At 35.4% G+C, this 24,095-nt stretch overlaps 1 protein-coding gene across 8 annotated transcripts in view; it reads right to left on the bottom strand.

Moving 5' to 3' along the window:
• Positions 1-24,095, bottom strand: part of TAFA5 (TAFA chemokine like family member 5) — a 417,437-nt gene that overhangs the window by 84,713 nt on the left and 308,629 nt on the right. For 6 of the 8 annotated variants that reach the window (XR_008482830.1, XR_008482831.1, XM_054271642.1 and 3 more), the window contains one exon: positions 8,049-8,176. Coding sequence is in view for 4 of the 8 variants with exons in the window: in XM_054271642.1 (XP_054127617.1) it covers positions 8,049-8,176 (128 nt within the window). In the remaining 4 variants the exon portion in view is untranslated. Of the gene's footprint in view, positions 1-3,492; positions 3,614-8,048; positions 8,177-24,095 lie in introns of all 8 variants that reach the window. The other 2 variants (XR_008482828.1, XR_008482829.1) reach the window with 1 other exon arrangement.

Genomic DNA, 24,095 nt, shown 5'->3' with positions numbered 1-24,095 from the left:
ATTTCAGTATTTGGAAAGGTTTATTTAAATGCAAATGGTGACCAGGGTGTTAAATAATAATAAAAAAAAAAATAGTATCAGTATTCACATACACTCTTTGATGGGCCTGCAAATTTTCCAGGTAGATGCCTGAACCATCCAATATAGGTGTGAAATTTTTATGCCCCAACCCTTGCATTTTTAAATTTAGGCTTTTTTTTTTTTTTTTTTTTGGGAAGATGAAAGAGAATCCTAGCCCCATTAAAAACATAATTTTTACTGGTGTCTTGGAAAAGGATCCAATTTAGAAAGAATTTAAAATGAAAGTTTTTCTGTTTATCAGATTAAATTCTGTTTATCAGGACCAATTTAACAATTTAGACATTCCTTAAAATGCAGCTTTTAAAGCCTCTGAACACTTGAATCTTCTTTCAATTCACAATATATTTGCAATTTATTGTGTGCATTCATACAATCATATAGTAGTCAATGAACTTGCCAAGTTACAGATGTGGTTTTATTTACATTTCAGATGTCTGATTTCAAAGTATAGGAAAAAAAAAACCCCAAAGGCTTTGATTGGTGTTTGCTCAAACCCATTAAATAGATTATCGAAAATTACTATTATTGCCTTGGGTAGAAACAGCTTTTGTTTACTTCCTCAAACTGACAGTTCAGACCTCAAACTGATCAAAACATGGCTCATTTTACAGTGCAGTAACTGCTTTCAAATATTGATTAATCTATATAACAAAGAAAAGTCAAAGTTCATAAGCTTTAATCAGAAACTAGATTTACCTCACTGAATCTAAAGCTGGCCTGTCTCTAAGTTAGCATAGTAAAATTGGACTGAATGCTAGAAAACCCATTATGAATATGAGTTAAGTAATAGGAAACATGAAGGAAAATATATGTCTAAAATTCTTATCTTTCTAAAAATTGTTTATTTCTTTGCGCAATAATTGCAATATCTTTGAAACAGCCCATGCAGAAGTGAGCATTCATATTTTCTGTAACTTTAAAAAGACAAAAGAAATTAGCATACTATATTTCATTAAAATCTGAAAATACCTATTCTAAAAGTGAAGAACAAAACTTGAGTTTACCTAATTTCTTCCAATTATTTATTTGAGGTGTTAACAAATTATGATTTCAATTTGCATGCCATTTTACTACAAGTCATTTTTGGCACGAATTTTGGTCTCTTTTCAAGCAGTGTGGATCAGTGAATATCAATAGAACCAGTATTCAGCATTCATGACAGAGGAAGGCGGTTAATCTCTTTAAGGTAGTTCTTTAAGTATTTGACAGCTCCTTTCAACCTAAAGTCTACAAAAATCACAAAATCTTTGCTAGCATTTTGGCTTAGGACTTGGAGATTACTTATTTGACGTGAAGAAGTGTATTTTGATAAGGATAACAGAGAATAGAATGTGGAGGTTTCACCATATTGGTATGACAAAGAAGTGCACAGCTTTGAAAAGACTGTACTAGCTGAAGCATTACTAACATGCAAGAAAACCTGTGTATTTTGAAGGAATAGTACAGCCCCTTCATGAAATGCTTCAGCTTCATGAGGATTTTATTTCTATTTAGATTTCTTTGGGCATGTAGTCCTTAAGACATGGGGCCACAAAGGCATCCTACCACTATGCTTGTAAATTGTCTAAAGGGGTTATTCTTCTCTAGCACAAGAATTAGAAACATGATATTTAACTTTTCTGAGAATTACGACATCCAATTCCCACACTACTTTTCTTGGAAATTAACAGAAAAGAATCTATTTCCAACACTGTCAATGATGACACATTTGCAGATTAGGATACCTTTTGTAAACAACGAGAATAATGGAAACTCCTCAAAGCATTAAAATATCTTGTAAGCCAAGGAAATAAAGAGGTTGAATCTAGGCCTTGTGGCACACATCTATAGAGTTGCCATTGAAGCATGTGGTTATATCATGTAAAGAACTGGTATTTTTCTCTCATAATTTATGTTAGTACTACTAAGAACATCAAATTAATACAAAACTATTTAAAGGCTCAGTTAAAGCACTGTACAATGACTAGGACTGATTCTATAGATATGCTGTTGCATTAGAACGAGATGCTAATTAAAAGTAACCTAGTTCTGCCAGTTCATATGTACAGTAACAGATACAGATTTAATGACTTTTTGATCTCAACAAGACTGCCAAAGTTATTCTGCAGAAAGTGTTCATGTTCTACCCTTTCTCAGTTTGGTGTGTGTATATATGAAAAGTAGAACACATCAATGTTTTAACATACGTAAGTTATTTCAGGCTAACTTCCAGTTATGTGGTGTGGTCTCGGAAAATCTTAATCAAATATCAATTTCAGAAGAACACTACTGAGAGGTGAGTTAGTTTTAAAGGACTTTGTGATGCACAATGCTTGATGAAGCAATGGACTCAGAGCTCAGAAAACTGGCTGTCAGAGGGACTTAAGAATGCAAATGATTCTTTGTGGAAATAAAAATAGAGGTTGTCGTAAACTAGATTTCTAGACAACTAACTAGAAATTAAGAATTAACATATTTGAGCATGACCCAAAAGAATTACTGATCTTTTTCACCACAAAAGTGTATTTGTGAGAGCCCTTTCAGTTGCTGTTAAGATCTCTCACAAGACAGTGGCAGGCATGCCATCATGAAGAGGGACACACAGAAAAGACATAGGGACTCAAATTGTGCAAACCCATGGGATTTGAAGCAAAGGTAGTGCCATAGGTTAAATACAGACAAAGATCCTGATTCTCCAAGATTTGACTACAAACAATGAAAAATTCAGGATCTAATTTCCGCCTTGTTTCTAAAAGCTAATACTTGGCTTGGAGTGAGGGGAGAAACCAGGCTGTGGAAAAGTGTCCTCTGTAATCTTGGTCCATATGTAGTGCTCCTGTGACAATTTGGACAGTGAAGGAGCTTAGCAGATGAATTGTGACAGATCTATAGAGTGGACACTGAAGCACATGGCTATGACGTGTAAAGAATTGGTATTATTGTATCTGTTTCATAAGTTGACCACTTCTGACAAAAGGGAGGGGTGAAAATTAATTTGTCATGGCATGCATGCAACATTTCACTGCTTTAATCTGGTGCTGCCTGAAAGCTTGTTTTGGTAGGTATTGTATCCTGGAATGACACAGAACTAGAACTGGCAGGATGTCAAAATACTTCCAAAACCAGCTTAACCAAATGAAATCAGCTGAGCTGTGGAGATGTGAAATGCACATTTAGAAAGACTCAGAGCTGGAATGTAGGTGAGGCTAAATACAGGAACACCAGTGTTATGTCAATACCTAACAACAGCAGGAATATTACTAATAAGGACATTTATACATAACAATATTTTTATTTCTAAGTTAATCTGAACTGATAAGCTTCTTAAAATGTTAAGTCAGGGCTCCCAAATTCACTGACCTATAGAGCTAAGAACTGTTAATCTTACTTCTACTGCTGGGGAAACTGAGGCAGAGAGGTTCAGTGACTTACCCAAGGCCACAGAGGTAGTCACTGTCAGAGCCAGGATTAGAGCTCAGGGGTTTCTGGCTCCCAGTTCCCAAGCTCAGACCACTAGATCATGGCCTCAGGATATATCCAGCTGATCTTCAGTCTAAAAAAAAGTAAATTCTCAAGTATGTTACAAATATGTAACATATATAGATATATATGTATATTTATATGTGTATACATATATATATATATATATATATATACTTCTTTTTACCTGAATGTAAGGATATGAGTGAAAACACATTGCTCATAAGTCAGTGCTGAAAATCATACCAGTATATTTTATCTGAGTTACCCTAATCATACATATATGTATGATAAAGCTTTGCTGAAAAAAATTATGATTTAAATTACAGCCAATACAAATATGTATTGTATTTTTCAGGGTAAGGAACAAATTGCCTTTCCAACCCAGCCAGCATGTCATTTATATTAATGGTGAGGCATTCATATTAATGATAAGTTGCTCTGCGTGTAAGTAAACTCTATTAAGAAAGTCAGGTCCCTTGGTGGAGCTAGATCCTTAGTAAATTTTACTAGCTAAGCACTGGGCTCCATGTCAGAGTAATTACACCTTTTATCCACTGTGAGCTCTCTCTTAGCTTCTCCATATTCCTTAATTTCCCACTTCAGCTAATTTAGCAGTAAAATCACAAAGGTTTAAAAGGTTAGCTGCCGAGGAACTGGCGCATTAATGTTCTGTTAAGCTCCATGCATTGAAATCACATTATGTAGAAGAAGGAATTAATTAAGTAACAATTAGGTAGCAATGGATCATTGACAACATATCTACACTTGGGTGCTAAAAATTAATTTCCCCTGTAAAAACAATACATTCTGCATCTTCTCATCTATACACAAGCAAGTTTTACACTTGAAATATAAAATGGAAAGGCCCTTCAGCAACTTATTTAAAAAAAAAGAGGCATATCTTCTGGCACTATTACAACTATAAAATATTTTTAAAAATCATATAGCTTAATTTTGGTAATTAATTGAAAAAGTAATGAGGATACCAAAAGGAGAAGAAATTTTTAAAGGCAGGAGATTTTTAAGTGACTCTAAGGACATTTTTTGTATGAAAGCACATAGTATGTTAAAATTGCTAACGACTGTGTAGTATTCTCTTGCTATCTTCTTTTGCAAGTTGCCATATTGTTTCCTTGTATTGACAGTCAGCCTCTTAATACACAGATTGGCAGTTAGCCCAGTCAGTCCTCAATTCTAAAAGCCTCTTAGCAGATGAAAAATCTTTGGTTCATTCACACCTTGTAGAAAGAACAACAGGGCAGAAGTGACATCCAGATCCATTTAGAGTACACTTTGAGTCTGATTTTCCTTTGCCTTGCACCTTGTGTAGTCATTTATAGCTTTGCAAAGTGAGCACAAAGTGGATATAAAACACTGCTACTCATGTGAGGAGAGAATTCTGATTTGGTTGCATTATTTCCAGAGGTGATCACAAAAAGTGCCAGCCAGTTGAAAAATCTGGCTCTGCATAGAAAGTGTAAACAATTTTGACACAAAATATAAAGTAAAAAGCAGCAGCTCTTTCCAAACAATTTACATAAATTGCACTTTTTTTTTTTTTCAGCAATGGATATGTTCACTTGTTATTTGCTTAGAATTCTCATAGAAAGAATACTAAGTGCTTAACTCATCTACAGAAAACAAATCTTATTTCTTCCTTTCTTTTTCAGAACCATATTTAACTATGAGTCCTAAAGTATATTCTCACTCAAAAGGGAGCTCATGTCATCTATAAGATCTCTACAAGTCCTATATTCCCACATGCTGCTTCTAAACCCAGTACTTAAAAGGTTGCATTTCTACAAAACCTACTGGAATCAATGTGAAAAGCTGGTATTATCACAACAGCTGGTCTCAGTCCATCAGAGTTCAACACTGTTCTGACTTTAGTATGGGTGACAAATTATTGTCAGCATTGATCAGTGGTATCTCTGCTATACGACCTACTATCAGTATGATAGTTCAAGACCTACTACCAAAAATATCTTTAAGATGCAAGCTATATCAGCAGGAAAGGGCTGCTGATATTGGATTAATGAATGTGTTTTAACAAAATTGACAGTTATAAAAACGAAGGACCTAATCTGGCTGTTGCTGGAGATGTGGTCAAAAATTATTTCTACTTCAGAACAGGATACAGTAACTAATTCAGTATGTCTGGACATTTTTTCCCCATATTATCTCATGGTCATTTTTCTGGCCCTTCCCAGCCAGACATCCTTCCTACTACACTTAAATACCATGATGGCACAATAGTGCATAGCAACTCATGTGTTGATTAGGAGCAGAAACAGCAGTTACTGCACTAGCAGCTGTTGAGCTGAGAATATTGCTACAGTAAATAATGCCTCTTAGTGTTTATGTTGGAATTTTTCTTTCTTTTAATCACAGTCATGAATTTCATGGAGCCATCTTATGACACAGTTTCCAAATCTACTACCATAGTCCAAAGCTTACTCCTCAACCAAGCAGCTAATAAACATTTTAAAAAAATTCTTAATATTTCACTAATAATGTAATATAGGCTAGAATTTATTGCAGGGTTTCACATTTGTTTTTCTTCTTGTCTTTTTTTCCCTCTCCCCCTTCTGCATTCAGAGCTTCTGTAAGCATTCTGAGTTGCTAGTCTGGCTTGACTGTAAAGTACTGTGTGTTTGTTGTGTGTCTGCATGTGTGATACCAACTGTTGAAGACTGCTTGATGTTAGATGAGGGCTTATGCTCAGAGCTGTTCTACAGTTGTCTCTCTGGCAAAATCTTTCCTTACCAATGACAATGATGTATCTGTGTGGGGAGAGTCTGTTTTACAATATTACACTTGCTGTGGTCTTAATTTTACTGATGGGGCATGATTATGATTTCATTTACATAAATCAAATTCATGAGTCATTCCATTCATGTCAATAGCATTAAAGAGCTATAGAGACAAGTAAGAGTTCAGAATCAGGCTTCTGGTGTTTAATCTAAAAGCATATCTGAATCACTTCATTAAAGACAGAAACTGAAGGATAGATCCTCTGCTTACTTTGCATTACTCAGTCATGCCATTAGCATTAAACATCAAATAAAGAGCAAAAATGACAGCTGGCAATGTGTCACAGTATAAGGGTTTTCCGTTTACCTCAGATACAGAAAATACCCCTGAATTAACAAGATTTAAGACTACAGCCCAAGGATGACAAACTTATGGTATTAGACCTCCTCGCCCTTGAATGTTGGCAATAATGTTTAAAAACTTTTTCCTTCCCTTGTTTTTTGGTTTGTTTTTTTTTTTTTTTTATGCCACTCTTACATAACTTGAATGCAAAAGATTTACATAGCTTGAATGCAAAAGATCTAAAGGCAAACTATATTTAAGTAAAACCTGAGAGACGAGTTAAGTTTTATAGCCCTGTCCATAAGGAGTATCATATCTGATAAATACAGAAGCATAAAAACTGTGATCACAAGACATAAAATTTGTTTTGTAGGTGTCTTATAAAGCATGATCAAATCTCCTTTAAAAAAAATGAAATAACATTACTTTTTTAAAAACAGGCATTCTAAACAATAAGAGTTTTTATACTGCTGTCTGTCTCCTGCTCAGACAGAGAAATTGTGCAGGGGATGATGGGCATTAATTTAGTCCTCACTGATAAGTACTTTTAAGACTAAATATTCTTGAAATTGCACTTATTTAAATTATACTCAAGCTCCCTGTAAATCTAAAAAAAGATTATAAGGATGGGAAATAATTTCAAGAGGCCTAGCGAGTTAGCAGAAAATTGCCCTATTATACTTCTTCAGATTTTTTCCATTTATTAAGTCAAAGAATTACTGGCATTTGAGAACATTTTCTAGAAATCTGATACATTTTAAGCCCTAGAAACTGTTACAGTTATATATACTTTCAGCTTCACCACAAGCATATACCCCAAGATACCTAATCAGAGAACTGAGAAGTAATACAAACCAGGGCCAAAGCAAGCTGGGAAAAGGGATCTTTTGCTATATTTTCTGTAGATCTCACTGAAAACCAAAGATCTATCTGAGCAACTTGTTTTTCCAGTAGAGCTGGAATTGCAAAAATATTTTATTTGGAACTCCTAGAGAAACCTTTCTTTTCACCCTGTTAGACCACACAGTGAGTTTTACACCCTACACTAACACAGCGTAAGTTTTTGTATGTTGAAACAATAAGATAATGTCTTCAGGCTGGATACAAATGTTAGTTAAACCACTGGTGTCTTACCAGAAAACCTTGATATAATATCTACTCTTAGTAACAACGGGAATTACTCTTAGAAACCATGGGAATGATACATTTTCCTTTGTTATCTTTTCCAGTGTTGTACTTTGTGATAATATTGCTGTGTATTTCAGCATGCACACTTGGGCACACAGATTAATTATGAGGCAATAAACTTTACATAAAAGTGCTGAAAAACAATTAAAAATCTCACTTGTTTTTCAACGCAGCAAAGTGAGCAAGAAATTGAAGAAGTATAGAACAGAGAAGTCACCTACCGTGGTTGTCTTTATCCGTCCTCCTGGTTGTGTACAGGTCCAGCCTGATTTATTGATTAGCAAATCACAGCCTTCTCCTTCTAAACATGGAAGCATTTCACACCACTGTTTTGTTTTGATAATTCGTGCTATGAAACAGAAAAGGAAGAAGAAAAAACAAAACCAAAAACAATTGGCAAGAGAATTCACATTTTACTTATCTCTAAACACTTTCTCATTTGAGTTGTCTATTTGCTTTATCCGATAATTCAGCAATAGTTTATGATGTAGACAGCCCTAGGCAGTTTACAAAATTATTTACAACACCTGCTGTGCCAACAAATTTAATTTCAAACTTAAAAACCAACAAAAAACAAAATACAGCTTTATTATAAATCAAAAGAACATAGAAAATCACTCTTTTTCTAATTTTATGTTCCTTCCAATGAAGGAAACATTGTTGGGGAGGATTAATAATTGGAGACCTACTATCCTAACTAATCATTTTGGTGCCCCACACCTTTGATCCATTGTGTTAGACTCTCTACAAACCGAGAAGATAGTCCTTATCCTGAAGTGCTTACACTGAAAATAGACATGAAGCATGCAGGGGAAAGAGAAAAGCTATAATAAACAGAGGGGTCGGTTTAATGACAGCTATTGAGAAATTCTGTGATACTTGCAATAGTGGGGTGTAGTCAAGGGCAGAAACTAGGAACATAAGAGGGACAGGTATTGAATGAAGCCAAGGTTGAGAAACTATGGGGAGGGAGACAATAAGCTGAGGGAAAAGACAGGACCAAACAGCCTATTATTCCAAGGGAAAAGAAGCCTAGTTAGGAAGGTTTCTGACAGAAAGCTGGTGTGATACATGTTTTGTGTCTACCCTCAATGCTTGTGTCTCTGGCAAGCCAGTTCTGCAAAATTTCCACAAGGTCATACACAGCATGTAGTCTTGGAACAACAGAGCCCTGACTGCAATAAAGTAAAAGCAAAGGAGTTGTGAGGAGAATTTTTTCCTCAAGGTAGGAAGAGAAGGAGCTTTAATACCTGTAGACCTCTTTCTGGACTATAATACTACTTATTTTGAATTCACCTTTGCAGTATCTGGGTTCCTTCCCATAGAATAGCAAACAATATTACTAATACCTGGTATTCTGTTATTCTTTCACTCTTCACTGAAGACAATATTGTACAGTGGAATGTTTAGCATACTTTTCACAAAATACATATACAGAGAGACACTCACTTGCACGGTGCTATACACTCATGCTAAACAAGGTAAAGTCTCCCAGACTAACTTTTGCTCAAACTTTAAGGCTTTCCATCTGCAGAAAATGGTCCTGTCCCTCCACAGATCATCTCACCAGTTCTTGGCTGCACTATAGGAAAGCTTCAGCACTTCAATTTATACATAAGCGTCCTAGCATGCAAGGCCAGAACTTGTCCCACTTAGAGGGACACAGATCATGCCTTCCTCTATGTTGATGTGTGACACCAATACACATAAAAATCCTTCAGTAATCATAAGCCCAACAAAAAGAGAACTACAGGAGAACTACTTAGGGAAATAAGAGTACAAGAAGCTTATGCTGAACCAAATTAATTTTGGAGACTAAAGGAGACTAAAATTAGGCATTTATCCCAGTGGCAGCTACAGGTTTATGCTCACCTGAACGTGTGATTCAGCCTGACTTCTTCTGTCTGGAGCCACTTAAGAATACAATTCCCAATGCCACTGGATCATGGCAAGAAAGAGAAGTGCAATTTAAAGTTTTTTATAAAAATCTTTCCAATATTTTGTCACAAAAAAACTTGTGTCCTCAGATCTGGTATAATTGTTGGTAAGCTCTAGTAATATAACAAAACCTGATTTCTTTCAGTGGAAGCTCAATCTGAAATTCATATTAATATTTTAATTATAAAACCTCTTTAGCACCGAAATGTCTACATAGGAATTTGCACTGTTCATTAGCCAATATATAAATCAATGGTGAAATGATTCATAACTACATTTTTTTTTAAGCAACTCTGCTAGGCTGTTTAGCACATAATACACAGAAATGTGGATTCTACTTGGGCACCAGAGGTACTGCTCTACTGATAACTGGATCATATCAGTTTTTGAGAATAACCCCTCCTTTGTATCAGATAAAAGCCTCATCCTTTCAGTGAAGGTCTGCATCCAGTTACAGGCTTAACAGGAAAACCTCAGTAAAATGCTAACACCTACTTGCATGCATATCTTTCTTAATTCACATATCAAAATGGCTATTTCTATAAATGTTTCAACAATATGAGGAATCACTGAAAGACTGAATAGTAAGCTAAATTCAGAAATATCAACTAGATTGCTTTACTATCTCAGCTAGGAGGTTTTCCTGGAAATATGACTTGAAGTAATTTTATTTTAAAAAAGTATCTCTGAATTACTCTTCGTGTTTGCTTGGTTGCTATTGATATTATCACAAATCCATGGGGTCCTTGCTCTGATATATTGGTTATAGCCACACAAATTTAAAATACACCAAGGGTATTTTACAAAACATAAATTCTAAAACATTTCTGTGCTGTGTATAGAGCAGCTCACGCATTTAGGCTTGAGAATCAGAACTTTTGTAGGGAAGAGCTAGCTAGCTCACCTGATTTAAAGCTAATCAGTATCAAAACTGTGCCTCCTCAGCCTCCACTTCCTCTTCCAATCCTGCTTCCTGCTGAGATCTCCTCCCCATTACTGGTTTTATGTCCCTTTAATTCTGCTTTTCACCCACCCATTGCTTTGCTTCAGGAGCCTCACCAACACACAGAACCTCACTCACAGTGCCACGAGGGAGGCCTGCTCTTGTCTGCAGGATTACGTCTATTTTTGCATTTCCACTTTTCAGTTTGCACATTGTATCACAGTACGAGAGTGAGGCTCAATGTACAATATAGGAAGGGAGCAAAATGTACAACAATTTTTATCAGCATAATATCAAAGAATTTTCATCAGTAATTGAAACTGAGTTATACGAGTCAAAGCAAAGGGATATAGTGTATTTCCTGAGGCAGTATAGTTGCCTTTTGACTGTGTGTATTCACCAGGGGTGTTATTCAGCCCTCTGCAGACAAGAGAGCAAAAAGCCTATCAGCTTCTTCAAATCCACTCTGAGCTCCATTATGAAGAATTAAACGATGCACAGGCTTTGTGCAGAGCTTCTGCAAAGAACTGAATTTCAGCTTTAGAATCTGTGCTGACACTACCTTGCATCTCCTAAGAAGGGCTGTGCCTCTTCACTCAGACTGGAGATAACAGGCACTGACGTTGCTCAGCACATGGTAGAATTGCTTTCCTGGGTAGTGCCATTTGAACTGGAGAACAAATGGACTCTATCCAAGGGGTTTTCATGAAAATGGTCTTGAGGCATTGGATGCAAACAGATGTTGTATCAACATCATGACAAACTACTCACAAATGTGATCTTAACTGTTTTGTCAGACAGAAAAACTTGTAATCCAGTTATTTGTAGAAAAAGTCTCCATTCATGATCAGTACAGTCTAATATAAGGCTGCTCAACTGAGTAGTGTTTCAGAACACCACAGATTGTTTTCTGCTAAATACTGCAACTAGATAAGCTTTGTCAGGCCTCTCACCTGGTTTAATAATATATTAATGGCATAATATTAATATATTCTCTATGGAAATATTATATAATTAATATATATATCTATTAATATATATATATATATTTCCCATGGAAAATCAAGTTTATCTTCTAATATTCTTTTCCCAGATTCAACCCACACTCAGGGAATTATCAATCTCTGCATCTTTAGTCAATCTTTTAACTGAAAATCATCAACTGTTTGTGATAGCAAAAAACTAAGTCTTGTTCAGCAGCAGTAAATACAAAAACTTACAGTCATCTAAAATATGGTAAATTAAAACACTCAGATTGTTGCAGTTTGTTGTCTCTTTTTTTAATGTTGGGGAACGAATTAGGGAAATAAAAGTAAAAATGTACTTCATTTTCCCTGAATAAGAATACTGATTGAGACAGCATTTGGATACTGATACCTATGATTTCAGAATAAATTATGCTTCTCTGCATAAAAAGTGGTGTGCAAAGTGAATATTTATAATTTTTTCATGCATTTATAAAGTATAATCCAAACCATGATGCACGAGCCTAAATAAACTAAAAAAGAAGCAGCAAAGGAGACACACTGAAGTAAGGACTAGGGAGAATTTTTCCCCAGCAAAACACATTTTGAAACATACTTCTTCAATGAGAACTTAGCTCAACTATACTTTTTCCTGAATGATGTTCTTCTTCACATTATGTTTTATTCAATGGTCATTTTTAGCATTTAATGCAAGTTGTAACATATACATTGGAAAAAATATTTCTTCTTTGAATTTCATATATTATTTCACAGTGGCTTTCCTTGAACTTTGAAGAAAGCTGATCAGCATAGCAAATTCCCAAGGTTCAGAAAGGCCTTTAGCTTCACCACTTTAGAAGTACATAGAAAAATGCATTCATCTTGGTGTATTTTGCTTGTCCTATTAACACTGAATAGGACCACATCTTTAATAATTATTCACCTTCAAATGATCCCAATTGGTTTCATAATCCCACTCATCTCCTACCCTTTTTAAAATTTTATCTGATATTTTTCCTTTTTCCATTTTTTTTCAACCCTAGCTTTTTTCTCTGACCATTTCCCTCCTCTGCCTGATTCAGTACATATACACCATCTACCTATCAAAGATCCCCAAACATCTTGCAGAACTTCCTATGTTTAGCTAGTTTTATCTATGACTGGTAAATGCTGTTCATTGTCCCCACTGTGCACAGAGGTTAATCATCTTGACCAAGGTCACACAAGAATTTGTTGCACAGCTGGAAACAAAACCTCTGAATTCTTAGTGATCACTAGACTGGAGACCTTTCTGTGTCCCCTCTTCCTTCAGAGACAGAGTGTACTTTAATATGTATACATAAAGAAATTAAACAACAATAAAAATATGCAAAGTATTATTCTTTCAAAAACATATATCAGTTAAATTGCAGCAGCAGGATAAAGGCCATCTGAAAGACAAACTGAATCACACCACTCTAAGATACTGCAATCATGAACTGTCTTTAGAGCAGCAATTTGACTGTAATAGTGTAAAAGCCCCAAATGTCAATCTATTTTACAACAAGGAAACATCACAAAGCTTGGATACCTTTTACAGCAGTCATTCTGCTTCCTTAAAAAGAATTGAAGCACTGCTAATTCACAAGGAGTTAGACTGTCTCAATTATTTATACGGCATCTAGACCAAAGACTATTTAGTTCTAAGAACAGCAATACAGCAATGTCTAGACACCTATTTTATCATTTAGCTCTTGCTGTCAAGATTGGGAGGGATGCTTTAGCTGAGGTTGAGAAATATATGGGAAAGAGTGATCTCCTGTGGGCTACAAAGACCAGGCAAATTGAGACCAGGTAACTAGATCATGAGTAAAAGATTGAATGACAGGGCAGAGGCTTCTCCTACAGCTCATCCAATCATAGTTCCACTGAGGGATAAATCTTATTGCAACCCCTGGGCTGTGAAAATACCATCACTGTTCACCTGTATCCCAGAAAAGAATGACAATCTGGCTTTATCAGGAATTATGCAGATTGCACCTTGTACAACATGTATTTAGGAGGAGCAGGATAATACCTAGGAGACAATCTCTAAATTATATAACCATCCATATTATCCCAAACAAAGACTCCTTAAGAGACATCACTGCCAGTTACATGAGTGGTCCCTAGGAATTTAGCTGATTTACCTGGTGTAAGAAGTTGTTGGGTTAAACTGAGTGAAAGCAGGAAGCTTGGTAAACCACTGATGCAAAAACTACTTGAAAATACTTTGAAAAAGTAAGACCAAACTTAAACTACTCCATTTAGAAAGGCATTAATGTATTGGTTCAATTTTATGACTTAATGTTTTTCCGTATCTTCATAAGACTCTGAAATAAATATATACTGACAGCTTAAAAATAATTACACAAAAAAAACCTGAAGTACAATCCAGATTCTAGGAGCACTCTCACGAAATTCAATAGCTCTTATCTTTTTTTCCCTTCAAATAGAAGAATTTCCTCATTATGATACTCCAAACAATAAATAAACAGTGAAAAGCATATGAGACTAAATGCACAAGAACACGATACCTGTTTGTAGTGTAGAAACTAGAATGTGTTTTTCTGGCCTCTGTCTTATCAGTTCTTGGAAAACTTTAATACTATGTGACTCAATGATATAGTGATAGTTTCCTTACATTAGTCTACATTCAGATGTTCACATATTTGTATGACAGAAGCATTATCCTAACACTGAAAGTGTTCTACAAATCAGTTTCACTGTCACCTCATGTCTATTTCCATTTTACTTTTCAAGGGCCAGTATTCTTCTAATTGCTCTCATTTGAGATTATAATACATCTCTGCATTTGTTCTCAACTCCTCCGCCTCTCACTGGCAAATAGCACTCTCAGTGGCAAAATTGCTCACTTGGAAAAGTAATGCAGCAAATATAACATGTATTTTCCAGCTGCCTACAAAGCAGTCAAACAGAAACAGAAAAAAAATTATTATCATTTAATAAATTTAACAGGATCACAACAAGCATCCTGACAGCTATAATAAATGATGAATACTGATAAAATTTACAAGTTGAATTTGATTTAGGGACAATACATGTGCTTCTTGTCTCTTCAAAACCAGCATTTTCTAACTAAACATTAAAAATGTCAGTCTTTTGAATAGGCAACTTGGCCTACAACTTTGCCCAGGATTTCAGTATTTATCTGAATACCCACAGATGTGCATATTCAATGGTTTTCAATCTGTGAATGATCTTACTGCTTTTTTGTCTGTGGGTAGTTAGCATTTGCTATCTAATAAGAGATGCTAATAGAGCACCTACCCTAGAGAAAGCCTTTGTCAGGACTCAGTGTTTTCTGTTTCTGTCCCCTGCTGTTCTGCTCTGCTGTATTCAATTAGTGCGCTGTAAGCAAAGTAAAAATTACTAAAAATCTGATCAGTGATGTGCCAGCAAAGAATCCTTCCGAGATCAGGTTTTCATCACATTTCACTTTACTGCCAGCACATTGAGAACAGCAAATTTCACTGGAGAGGGACAGCAATTTCAGACCCAAAGAAGAGAATTTGAAGATCACAGCAAAGAACAGACAATGGCTAAAATGGGAAGTAGTGGGAAAACAGACAATAGGAAAAAAAATAGGCAAGAAAGGAAGGAAAAAGAGGACAAACCCCATTTATATGTAGTAGCTACTGAAGCTAACGGGCAAGGTCAAAAACTTGAGGAACTTGTTCAGTGGAGTCAGTATGACAATGAAGGTAAGTAAAGGCAAAAGACCAGAACATATTGGGTTTTCTTCTCTTAAGTACACCAGCTTGATTCCTCCTGATGATATGAGCAGAGAACTGCAGTGGAAGATCAGATTCACTATGGTTAAAAGTCAAATGAGAACTGACCCGCTCCTCACTGCCATCCCTACATTATGCAGAGAAGGCTGGGCAGCTGTGGAAGAGGGAGAAGGACCCTCAGAACTCTCCTAGCTCTGAAACATGTGAACATACAAAAGTAACCACTAAATATACAGTGAAGCAAGAATTTTAAGGAGAACAACACAGTAATAATTAAACTTGCTCTGGGTTACATGGTCAGAGTTTTCACAAAACACTAAACACACACTAAAATTATAGCCAAGGATCAAGGTCCTTCTTGGGACTCCAGCTGTAAAGCATTCATGTACCCAGTCTTACTGGGTACCTTAATGAACTCTGTACATGCTTAGTGAGGAAAATTTAAAAAGAAAGAAAAAGAAAAAAAAAAAAAAGAAAAAAGAAAACAACAAGCACTCTCCATTTGACAATTGATTTTGCTCAGGCAAAACAATGAGAATCAGAATGTGAGATTTCATGCGCCTGAGGACAGAAATTTGTTAGTCTTTAATCTTTTACAGCTGTTTCTGGGAATTTTAGGTAATGTTCTTCATGTGAATTCAAAGGACAGGCATTTAGCTGAGTGGTTCTGCTGTGGCCCTCACTGCTTTTAGTACTTTCCAAGTCTAGTGTCAGCATGTGTACTGCTGCTGCGACATGGTGGTGACATTTTATTGTACACTGAAAGAGATAATAATTCAGCTGTTCTCAAGTACAATGGGCTTCCTTTGTCAACAACCAGAGCAATGGGAAACTGCCCTCCTTTTGTCACGTATGTATGAACAGAACAAAGAAGAAAATTGAGTTAAAATGAGCTGAAAGACCAACACAGACTAAGATGTTGCTGTGAGAACAATTAAAAGTACTAGAAAATGGAACTCAGCAGTGAAGCGGAACTTATCTCCTACCCGAAGAGCTTTCCCCCTATTCTACATGACTAGATGCTGTGTTACAGTAAACTGTATGCTTTTTGGGGTAAGCCCATGACTTTTTGCTTTCATCAAATATTAAAAATAAGCTACAATTACACTGGGGATTTTGACACAAATTGATGCTTCAAGAATGAAGATTAAGAAAAAATCCTAATAAAACTAGTGAAACTGGTGAAAACAAAGAAAAAGGGAACCATTTTTATGGTATCACTTTTCATAATGAGAATACAATTAATATAAGCACTTGTGATTCTTTTGACACTTGTGTCAGTGAGCCAGGAAACTAGCCATAGGAAACTGTGATGTTGAGCATTAGATAGCTTGCAAACTGGCCTTTCCTTATGACTCCTGCTTTCACTAGCCAGTGTTTGACCAACAGAGGGAAAAGAGTGTTAAAATGCAGCAATGTTAGTTTATATGACATGCATTGTATTGATACACAGTCCATGGTGAGACCCTGTTACAGGTGGATGTGCTATATCTCAGCTGCACAGTCAATCACACATCTTGTCAGACAACAGTTTGATATTATGGCTGTGCAGAATGATTTTTGACTGACAGGTTAGGTCGTGAATTTTTTTAAGGTGGCTTTTCATCTGTACAAAAATATTACTGTTCATTACCCCAAAATTTTATGATCTTATAAAATTTTCCCAATTTCGAACCTCATTTGGCAATTGTTTGTCTCATTACTTAGTCAAGATTTCTCCATAAACCTTCTCTCAGTATTTTGTAAGAATAAAAACTAAAGTACAAATGAATGCCTTCTCATTAGGTTCCTATTTTCATTTATAATGCACAAAAAATTGGGAGACAGATACCTTAAAAAGACAATGTATCTCTAAAACTCAGTGAATGCATTTTTACTTTGTATAACTAATGGAACAAAAAATGGATTTTCAAAGATCTTCTAGATTCTACTACATAAAAATTATTAAAACTACAGTTCAGAAGGAGCTCTATAACAGAAATAGTCACTGATTAGAAGGAATAGTCTTTCTGGACCTAAGAGGCAATCATTTGATGTATTGGAACACGTCTGGCAAATCTCATGTCTTCTTGATATTGCTATCTTTTTCACCATCAGAACACCTAACTTTAAATTTTCAAAATTATTTCTGTTAAATCAGATTAGAAGGACTGGCCACAAGGTGAAAAGGGAAAATGCTGCCTCTCTCCTAGGCTAGGCACTGCATCTGCTCCCATGCTACACCCACTCTCTTTGCAAGCAGGAGGCCTGTCCCTGTCAAAAGCTGCACAGTGGAGGCTGGTGGCCAAAGGACACAGTAATAGCACAGAAAACCTACTCTGACTCACTTATCTAAACCATGAATTCTTAAAATTAGGGGCTGTAAGTATTTTTGGCTCTGTAGCAACTGCACCAATCGTTAAAAATCAGACCACCAGGCACAAAGCAGTTGATCAGGTCAGTACATTGAGAGTTAAAACTACTTTTCTGCATTGTACTTCTTTACAGGAAATATGATAGAGTCATATATTTTAGGGACAGAAACAACACGTTTTTTGAAGGTCATAAAATTTAATCCAGCATGTTCTATAACAATTTCAACAATTTCTTGTTGACATAAAACACAACTTTTAGAAAGGCATCCAGTGCTAACTTTCAGAGAATGCTCACATTTCTAAAAAACTCTTAAGGCAGCTTATACAATTCAATGGCAAAACCAAAACTTCTCAGTTCTATAGATTTTAGTATTATTCCTATAGGACTCATTTAACTCTCATAGGGCTATACTCGGCTTCCTTTACTAAACTCCAAATGATTGAGTAGTCTTCTGTCAGCTATAGTAAAACCACATCTCTAACAAAACACTCTGTGTTTCTGAAGCTTAATAACGCAAATTTTAAATCTCCCACTTTTGCTTTTTTTTTTTTTTAACATTCAAAAGTATCTTAAGGAAAGTAAAGCAAATTAAGCATCAACACTGGACAAACAGCCAGAAATAGGAGATAATAACCCACAAAATTAACTGGAATAGAAGCAAGTTAGAATACTCCATCTGCAGGAATGTAATTGTTTTCTTTTAACAGTAACTGTCTGAAAAAGAGCTTTCTCAAGTGACTCTCACTTTGTAAGAGCAATGGGGAAACCTCATTAGAAATATCTACAAATTGTAACACTGCAAACAGTACAAGTTCACAGTCCTGACTCAGGCAAAACCTACAATGGGTTTCTTGAGAGTTCTTCTGAATAAAGCACTGCTTGACTGAGTCTGCAGCTTGGAAATAGCCCCTTGCAGATTAAGAAATAACTGTTAGTTCTCTATGCTTCTCTTAAGTACAATACTGAACTATTTAAGTATGCATTTAGACTCAACATTTTAAACATACAAAAAAATATCTTCAAGAAATCCCCCCAGGGAAACTCAACTTTTTTTTTTTTTTTTTAAATATATTTTCACACAGCAAAATGGCCCTTTAAATTATCCCAGTATGCCTAATTATGATATTAAGCATGTATGCATGTATTTATGCATCTACAATATCAAGAATAAGAGCTGCTGTTACTACATCACTGCAGTGTTTTACTCTGGTCAGCAGGATACCCTGTTCAACCACTTTAGTTATAATGGAATAATAGAATACTTTGTATTAAAGTGTAGAATAATGTTCACACTTTCTCCTGTGAAACTGAAAAAAAAAACTTTCATAATTCCATAAGTGTAGAGCCTATTTACACTTGTTAAAAATTCCTTTATGTTCAAGAATGGAAATATGTATATATTAGTATATGATATTTTTCTTCCTTATAATATTAGTAAACATAAAATTATTCAGCTATCTTATGCCACTATCAGCATTTTGTGTATTCTAAAGTAATCTTCCAATTCCTAAATACTGGCTAGTGAAAAGGCAGATATTTTTAGCTGCCTGTTACAAAGATTTCTCAGCTTATCAACTTAGAAATATTCACCAGATATTCAAAATCTGGGAGAATAATTTCACGAAAACAGATACATAGTCTGATAGCATAGAGACTTGCAATTTCTACCATGTGCACAAGCAGGCACTTCAGTTTTCTGAAAATCAACCTCAGAGCACATGTGACAGAGGTATGTATAACACACACAGATATAAATTTATTAGCAAATTGTTCAGCAGCTTTGCTGTAATATGAATGATGGGGTTTTTTGTGGGTTTTGTTGTTTTTTGGGATTTGTTTTAAAATTTGTAGCGGATGATACAGCTTCAGCGCCCTGTTTATTACATGGATGGTCTTGACTACTTGAATCTGTGCAATCCATTTAAAAACAGACTGAAAAATGCCAAAGACTTTCATTCACTTCCAGCTCTGCTCAAGTTTTCTTTGAGGCAGTGCTCATCTGAGTCATTGCCTGTTTCTTGCTTACAAAACATTCATATTCAAAGCACCATTAGCACAATAGCAATTAACAAAGAGCCTTTTATGCCAACGTGCTACAACTTCATCTCACACACCCTTTACAGGAAAAAGGTCTTTTCTCCTCTTTCCAGTATCAGTGAAGCACTCATGCCATGTGAAAAGAATGCTCCCTTTCAGTGCAGAGGGGTGAATTTACATACAACTGAGGGGAGGACAAGGTGACCTAAAAGATCTTTCTCATTTCTAACCTCTATGAAAGTTCATGGTGTTGGGAATTGCATATTAACAAATAGAAGCAGATTTTGTGTGGAAATGGCACGGTCCTTCCACAGGTTGTTTTTTCCTAATTTTTATCTGCTGCAAAGGATAGGAAAAGCACTTTTAGGTTTGTCATAAGTATGATCAACAAGAACAAGAAAGGACAGTAATTAGCCTTGAGTCATTCACAGCCATCATTCCCAAAATATTGCTAACACTGAGCAGTAAATGGGAAGCAGGAAGAATCTGCAGCTATATCATGCTAGGAATCGGTGGGGTTTATTGCCAATACTATATCAAGTTGCCACATTGGCACTAAGACAAACACTGAGGTTTCCCATGAGGTAAGATTGTTTCTTTATGTGTGTGTTGTAGATGCAATGATCATATTAATTAGAGATGAACAAGAGAAAGTGGAAATGTTTTATATTTTCTCCTAATAATTATAATTTATAGGCAATTTTGCAAGACAAAAGAGTGAGTAGTACAGGGTTGGCGAGAAAAACAGAGATGAGAAATACATTTGCAATAACAGCATATAGGCAATATAAAAGTATTTTACAGTAATGTAAAGATAGATATGAGAATCTAACTGCCCCAAAACATCTTCAATATCAGTCACAATATTTCCCATACCTGAACTACACAACCCTGTGACATGTTAATAAACTCAATCATTCAGGAACAGCTGTAACATTGTCTAGAATGTGTTACCCTGAGTTCCCACTAGCACAACACACACTCATAAAACAAGAAACAAAAAAGAAACGACCCCTCAAAGGCTCTTGTGTGCCTTTATTTCACACTGAATAAGCAGGCACAGTACAGACTGCTGCTGAGCTTTTTCTTACCAGTTGGTCAAAACATGGCTAGACTCTTGGTTGCAGCTCCTAATGTGTTGATCAACTGACCCAGAATAACAAAGGCTAAGGGTAAGCAACACAGAAATTACTATACTGGATCAGACCTAAATCAGCCTAGTCTAACATCCTGCCTCTGCAAGTAGCCAGAGGGATGTGTAAGAGCCCAGCACCAGCCAGCTGCCCCTATTTCTGTATGTTCTAGCAAGAACTGTTCTAAAAAGAAATAACTTAATACACCCAGATTCGTTTCTCAGTTACTGCTTTGCAAGCTGTTGATTGAGGGGCAAAGGGTGGAAATTGTACATCTCAGAGGAACAATTAACTTTGTACCTGATTCCCTGAGGTGTACGGTAAGCCATAATGCCATAAATTATTCCCAGGAGAATTTACCATAATAGATCTAAATTGATAGCATTAAAAATGTTCATACAGTTGTGTTTGAAAGTGCCTCTTGTTTTTTGTTTTTTATTTTTTTTAAGGATTTTTTATTGCCAGTTTGAGGGGAAAAAAAACCACTATAATTTTTTTCCATTAAAATACAGAAAGCACTGCATATGCATCACACATTAATCACAGATAAATTAAGGACACAGAAAAACAAATATGATAAATCACACATCCTTTTGCCTGAGATATAATACAGCATCAGGCCTCTATACCTCATTAACTGCTGTATTTGCCATTAACACTTCACAAAAATGTGTGAACATATAGCTTCATCATGAAGCTGTTAAAAAAGAAAGCTGTCTGATTTTTTCTGCTTCATCTTCCCCTACATATTAGACGAAAATCATCCATACTGCATACATTTCCTGGCATAAAATATAAAAATTTCGTTCACAATGGAATCTGCAAGGTATTCCATTCATTGTAATACCTACAGCACATTATTTCACCTCAACCCCAATACAAAATCTTTCCTAAATAAGCTTGATTTTCTAATACACTGTTCTGTTCCATTCAGCTTTTTACACAGCACTCAGCTGGACCCAGGAGCCTCTTGGTAGGATATGAGCAATGTGGCTCTCATTTATCATGTGCACTCTCAGTCCCAGGACAAGAAGCATATGAGGTAAATGCTTTGTCCAACATTTCGTTGCTTCTCTTTTTCTTAATGTGAATATACATATACATATACATATACATATACATATACATACATATATATATATATATATATATATATATAATTTAGGGAAAACAAGCCAATAAAACAAATCCTGGACTTAGAGTGGAAAGTGCTGAATCTTATTCTTAGCTCTTTGAAAAATTTATTTCAGTTGAAGTTAGGCCATGGACTGCTTTCCTTAGTACAGCCACATGCCAAAGGAGGCTGCTGAATGCACTCTCATTCCTGCTCTCTCTTGTCAATAAATACATGTTTAATTATATTAACTTCAAGACACTTCTTTAAACATTTATCCTCTCTTCCATAGCAGCTCTCAAAATAATTCTAAATTTAAGAAATCACATTCATTTCTTGAAGTTCCTAAATATAACCCACGTTTCAGATATCTGAAAGACTATTCTATTTAAATTCATTGCTTCAGAAGAAAGATGATAACTGCTTTCATCAGGCTCTCTGGCACCTACCCTTAATACTGGACAATTTTAAACACAAACCTGCATTTATTATAAAGCAAAGTGTTACATTTGGAACATGAAAAGTGAATATTGAGAGAATTCTGAATGCTAATATCAGGCTTCGTACTGGACGTTACTCCAGTGTCTTACCCACTTGGGGTGCTAGTGGTCTACCTTGTTACTTAACAGAGAGGAACTTACTGGAGTAAAGGAACTCTCTCTATTAATTTTTTTCTGATTCTATAGACTAAAATCTATAAAAATGAGGAATTGTTTCTGCTTAGCAGAATCGCTGGTAATCACACTCACACCCTTTAGTACATTCTTTCAGTCTTACTGCTATAGCTTCATATAATTTTTGTGCAGTTCATACATAGATCAAGACAAATATTCACACATGCCAGTCAGTAAATTAACATCATATTCATACTAAGAAATGTGGAGCCTCTACCGTGTCCCAACAGCTTTGCAGGGACAATACACATTAAATTAATTACAAGCAGTTTAGAACACCTCACAAGCCTGTACTCCTTCCGTCACCTTTTGTGAACATGAAGAGCTCCTGCTTGCACAGCTTTTTGTGAAGCTGGAGTCAAACCGAGAACCTCCTCTAGGTACTCTGACTGTACTGGCTACATCACTCAGTTCCTTTAAGTTATGGTGTAAAATGTAAATAAGATTGAACATCTTCTGGTGATGCAGGCACTAGCAAACAAATCAGTTTGTTTGTCTGCAGGGATGTACGTTGCCAAAGACACATTTCATTGGAAGATTTTTTTCAAAGGTTTTAGGATTATGCTTCAGTCAAATATGGTTAAACTAGCTGTGGTCTTAATTCATACAGTCAACAACATAAGTAATCTGTCATTATAAAACTGACTCATTAAAACAATGGGCCAGGAGTAACCTTGGAAAAGAATGTTGAAATATTACTGTTAAAATAATATAAATGCCTCTATATAGGAATGGATAAAAATAAACCCTGGTTAGGAAAAATGCATATTTTTTACCAACTCTTATTTAACATCAAAGGCTTAGCAGAAATACAATTCTCAATTACTATCTCACAGTAAGAATCACTGAAGTTTAATTCCAAAGTTTCCAACAAGAGTTTTTAAGATCTCTGCTTTTATATCCTTTTTTTATTTCTTTTAGCAAGATACTACAGCATGATGTAAATTAGATAGCTATTATTACCAATATAAAGAGTATTGTGTCTTTTTTTAAGTGGTATGAACCAAAATAATACCACTTAACAAAATAAATCAGTTTACATTAATACTAAATGTAGAACTGCTTCTGTTTCTGTTGATTAAGTATTGAGATTTTTTTATTGAGATTTTACATTTATAAATGCATTTGAGCATATCTTACAACTGAAAAACTTGTAGTTGCTGTTGGAAACAAGAAAATTCAAAATCTGTGTTACTTGAGAGAAAATTAAAGCCTGCACTTCACATCTTAGCTGCAACAGTTGTTCCTAATACAGGAAATAAAAGCAGGAATGAGCTTCATGCCAAACTGTAAATTATCTCAATAATTTTAATGTTCGAACCTAACTAGGTTAAGA

This window comes from Melozone crissalis, unplaced genomic scaffold (assembly GCF_028551555.1).
Source record: "Melozone crissalis strain CALT ecotype California unplaced genomic scaffold, PUWL_Pcris_2 ptg000004l_1, whole genome shotgun sequence".
NCBI classification, from domain to species: domain Eukaryota; kingdom Metazoa; phylum Chordata; class Aves; order Passeriformes; family Passerellidae; genus Melozone; species Melozone crissalis.
This window is presented reverse-complemented; position numbering and strand designations above follow the sequence as displayed.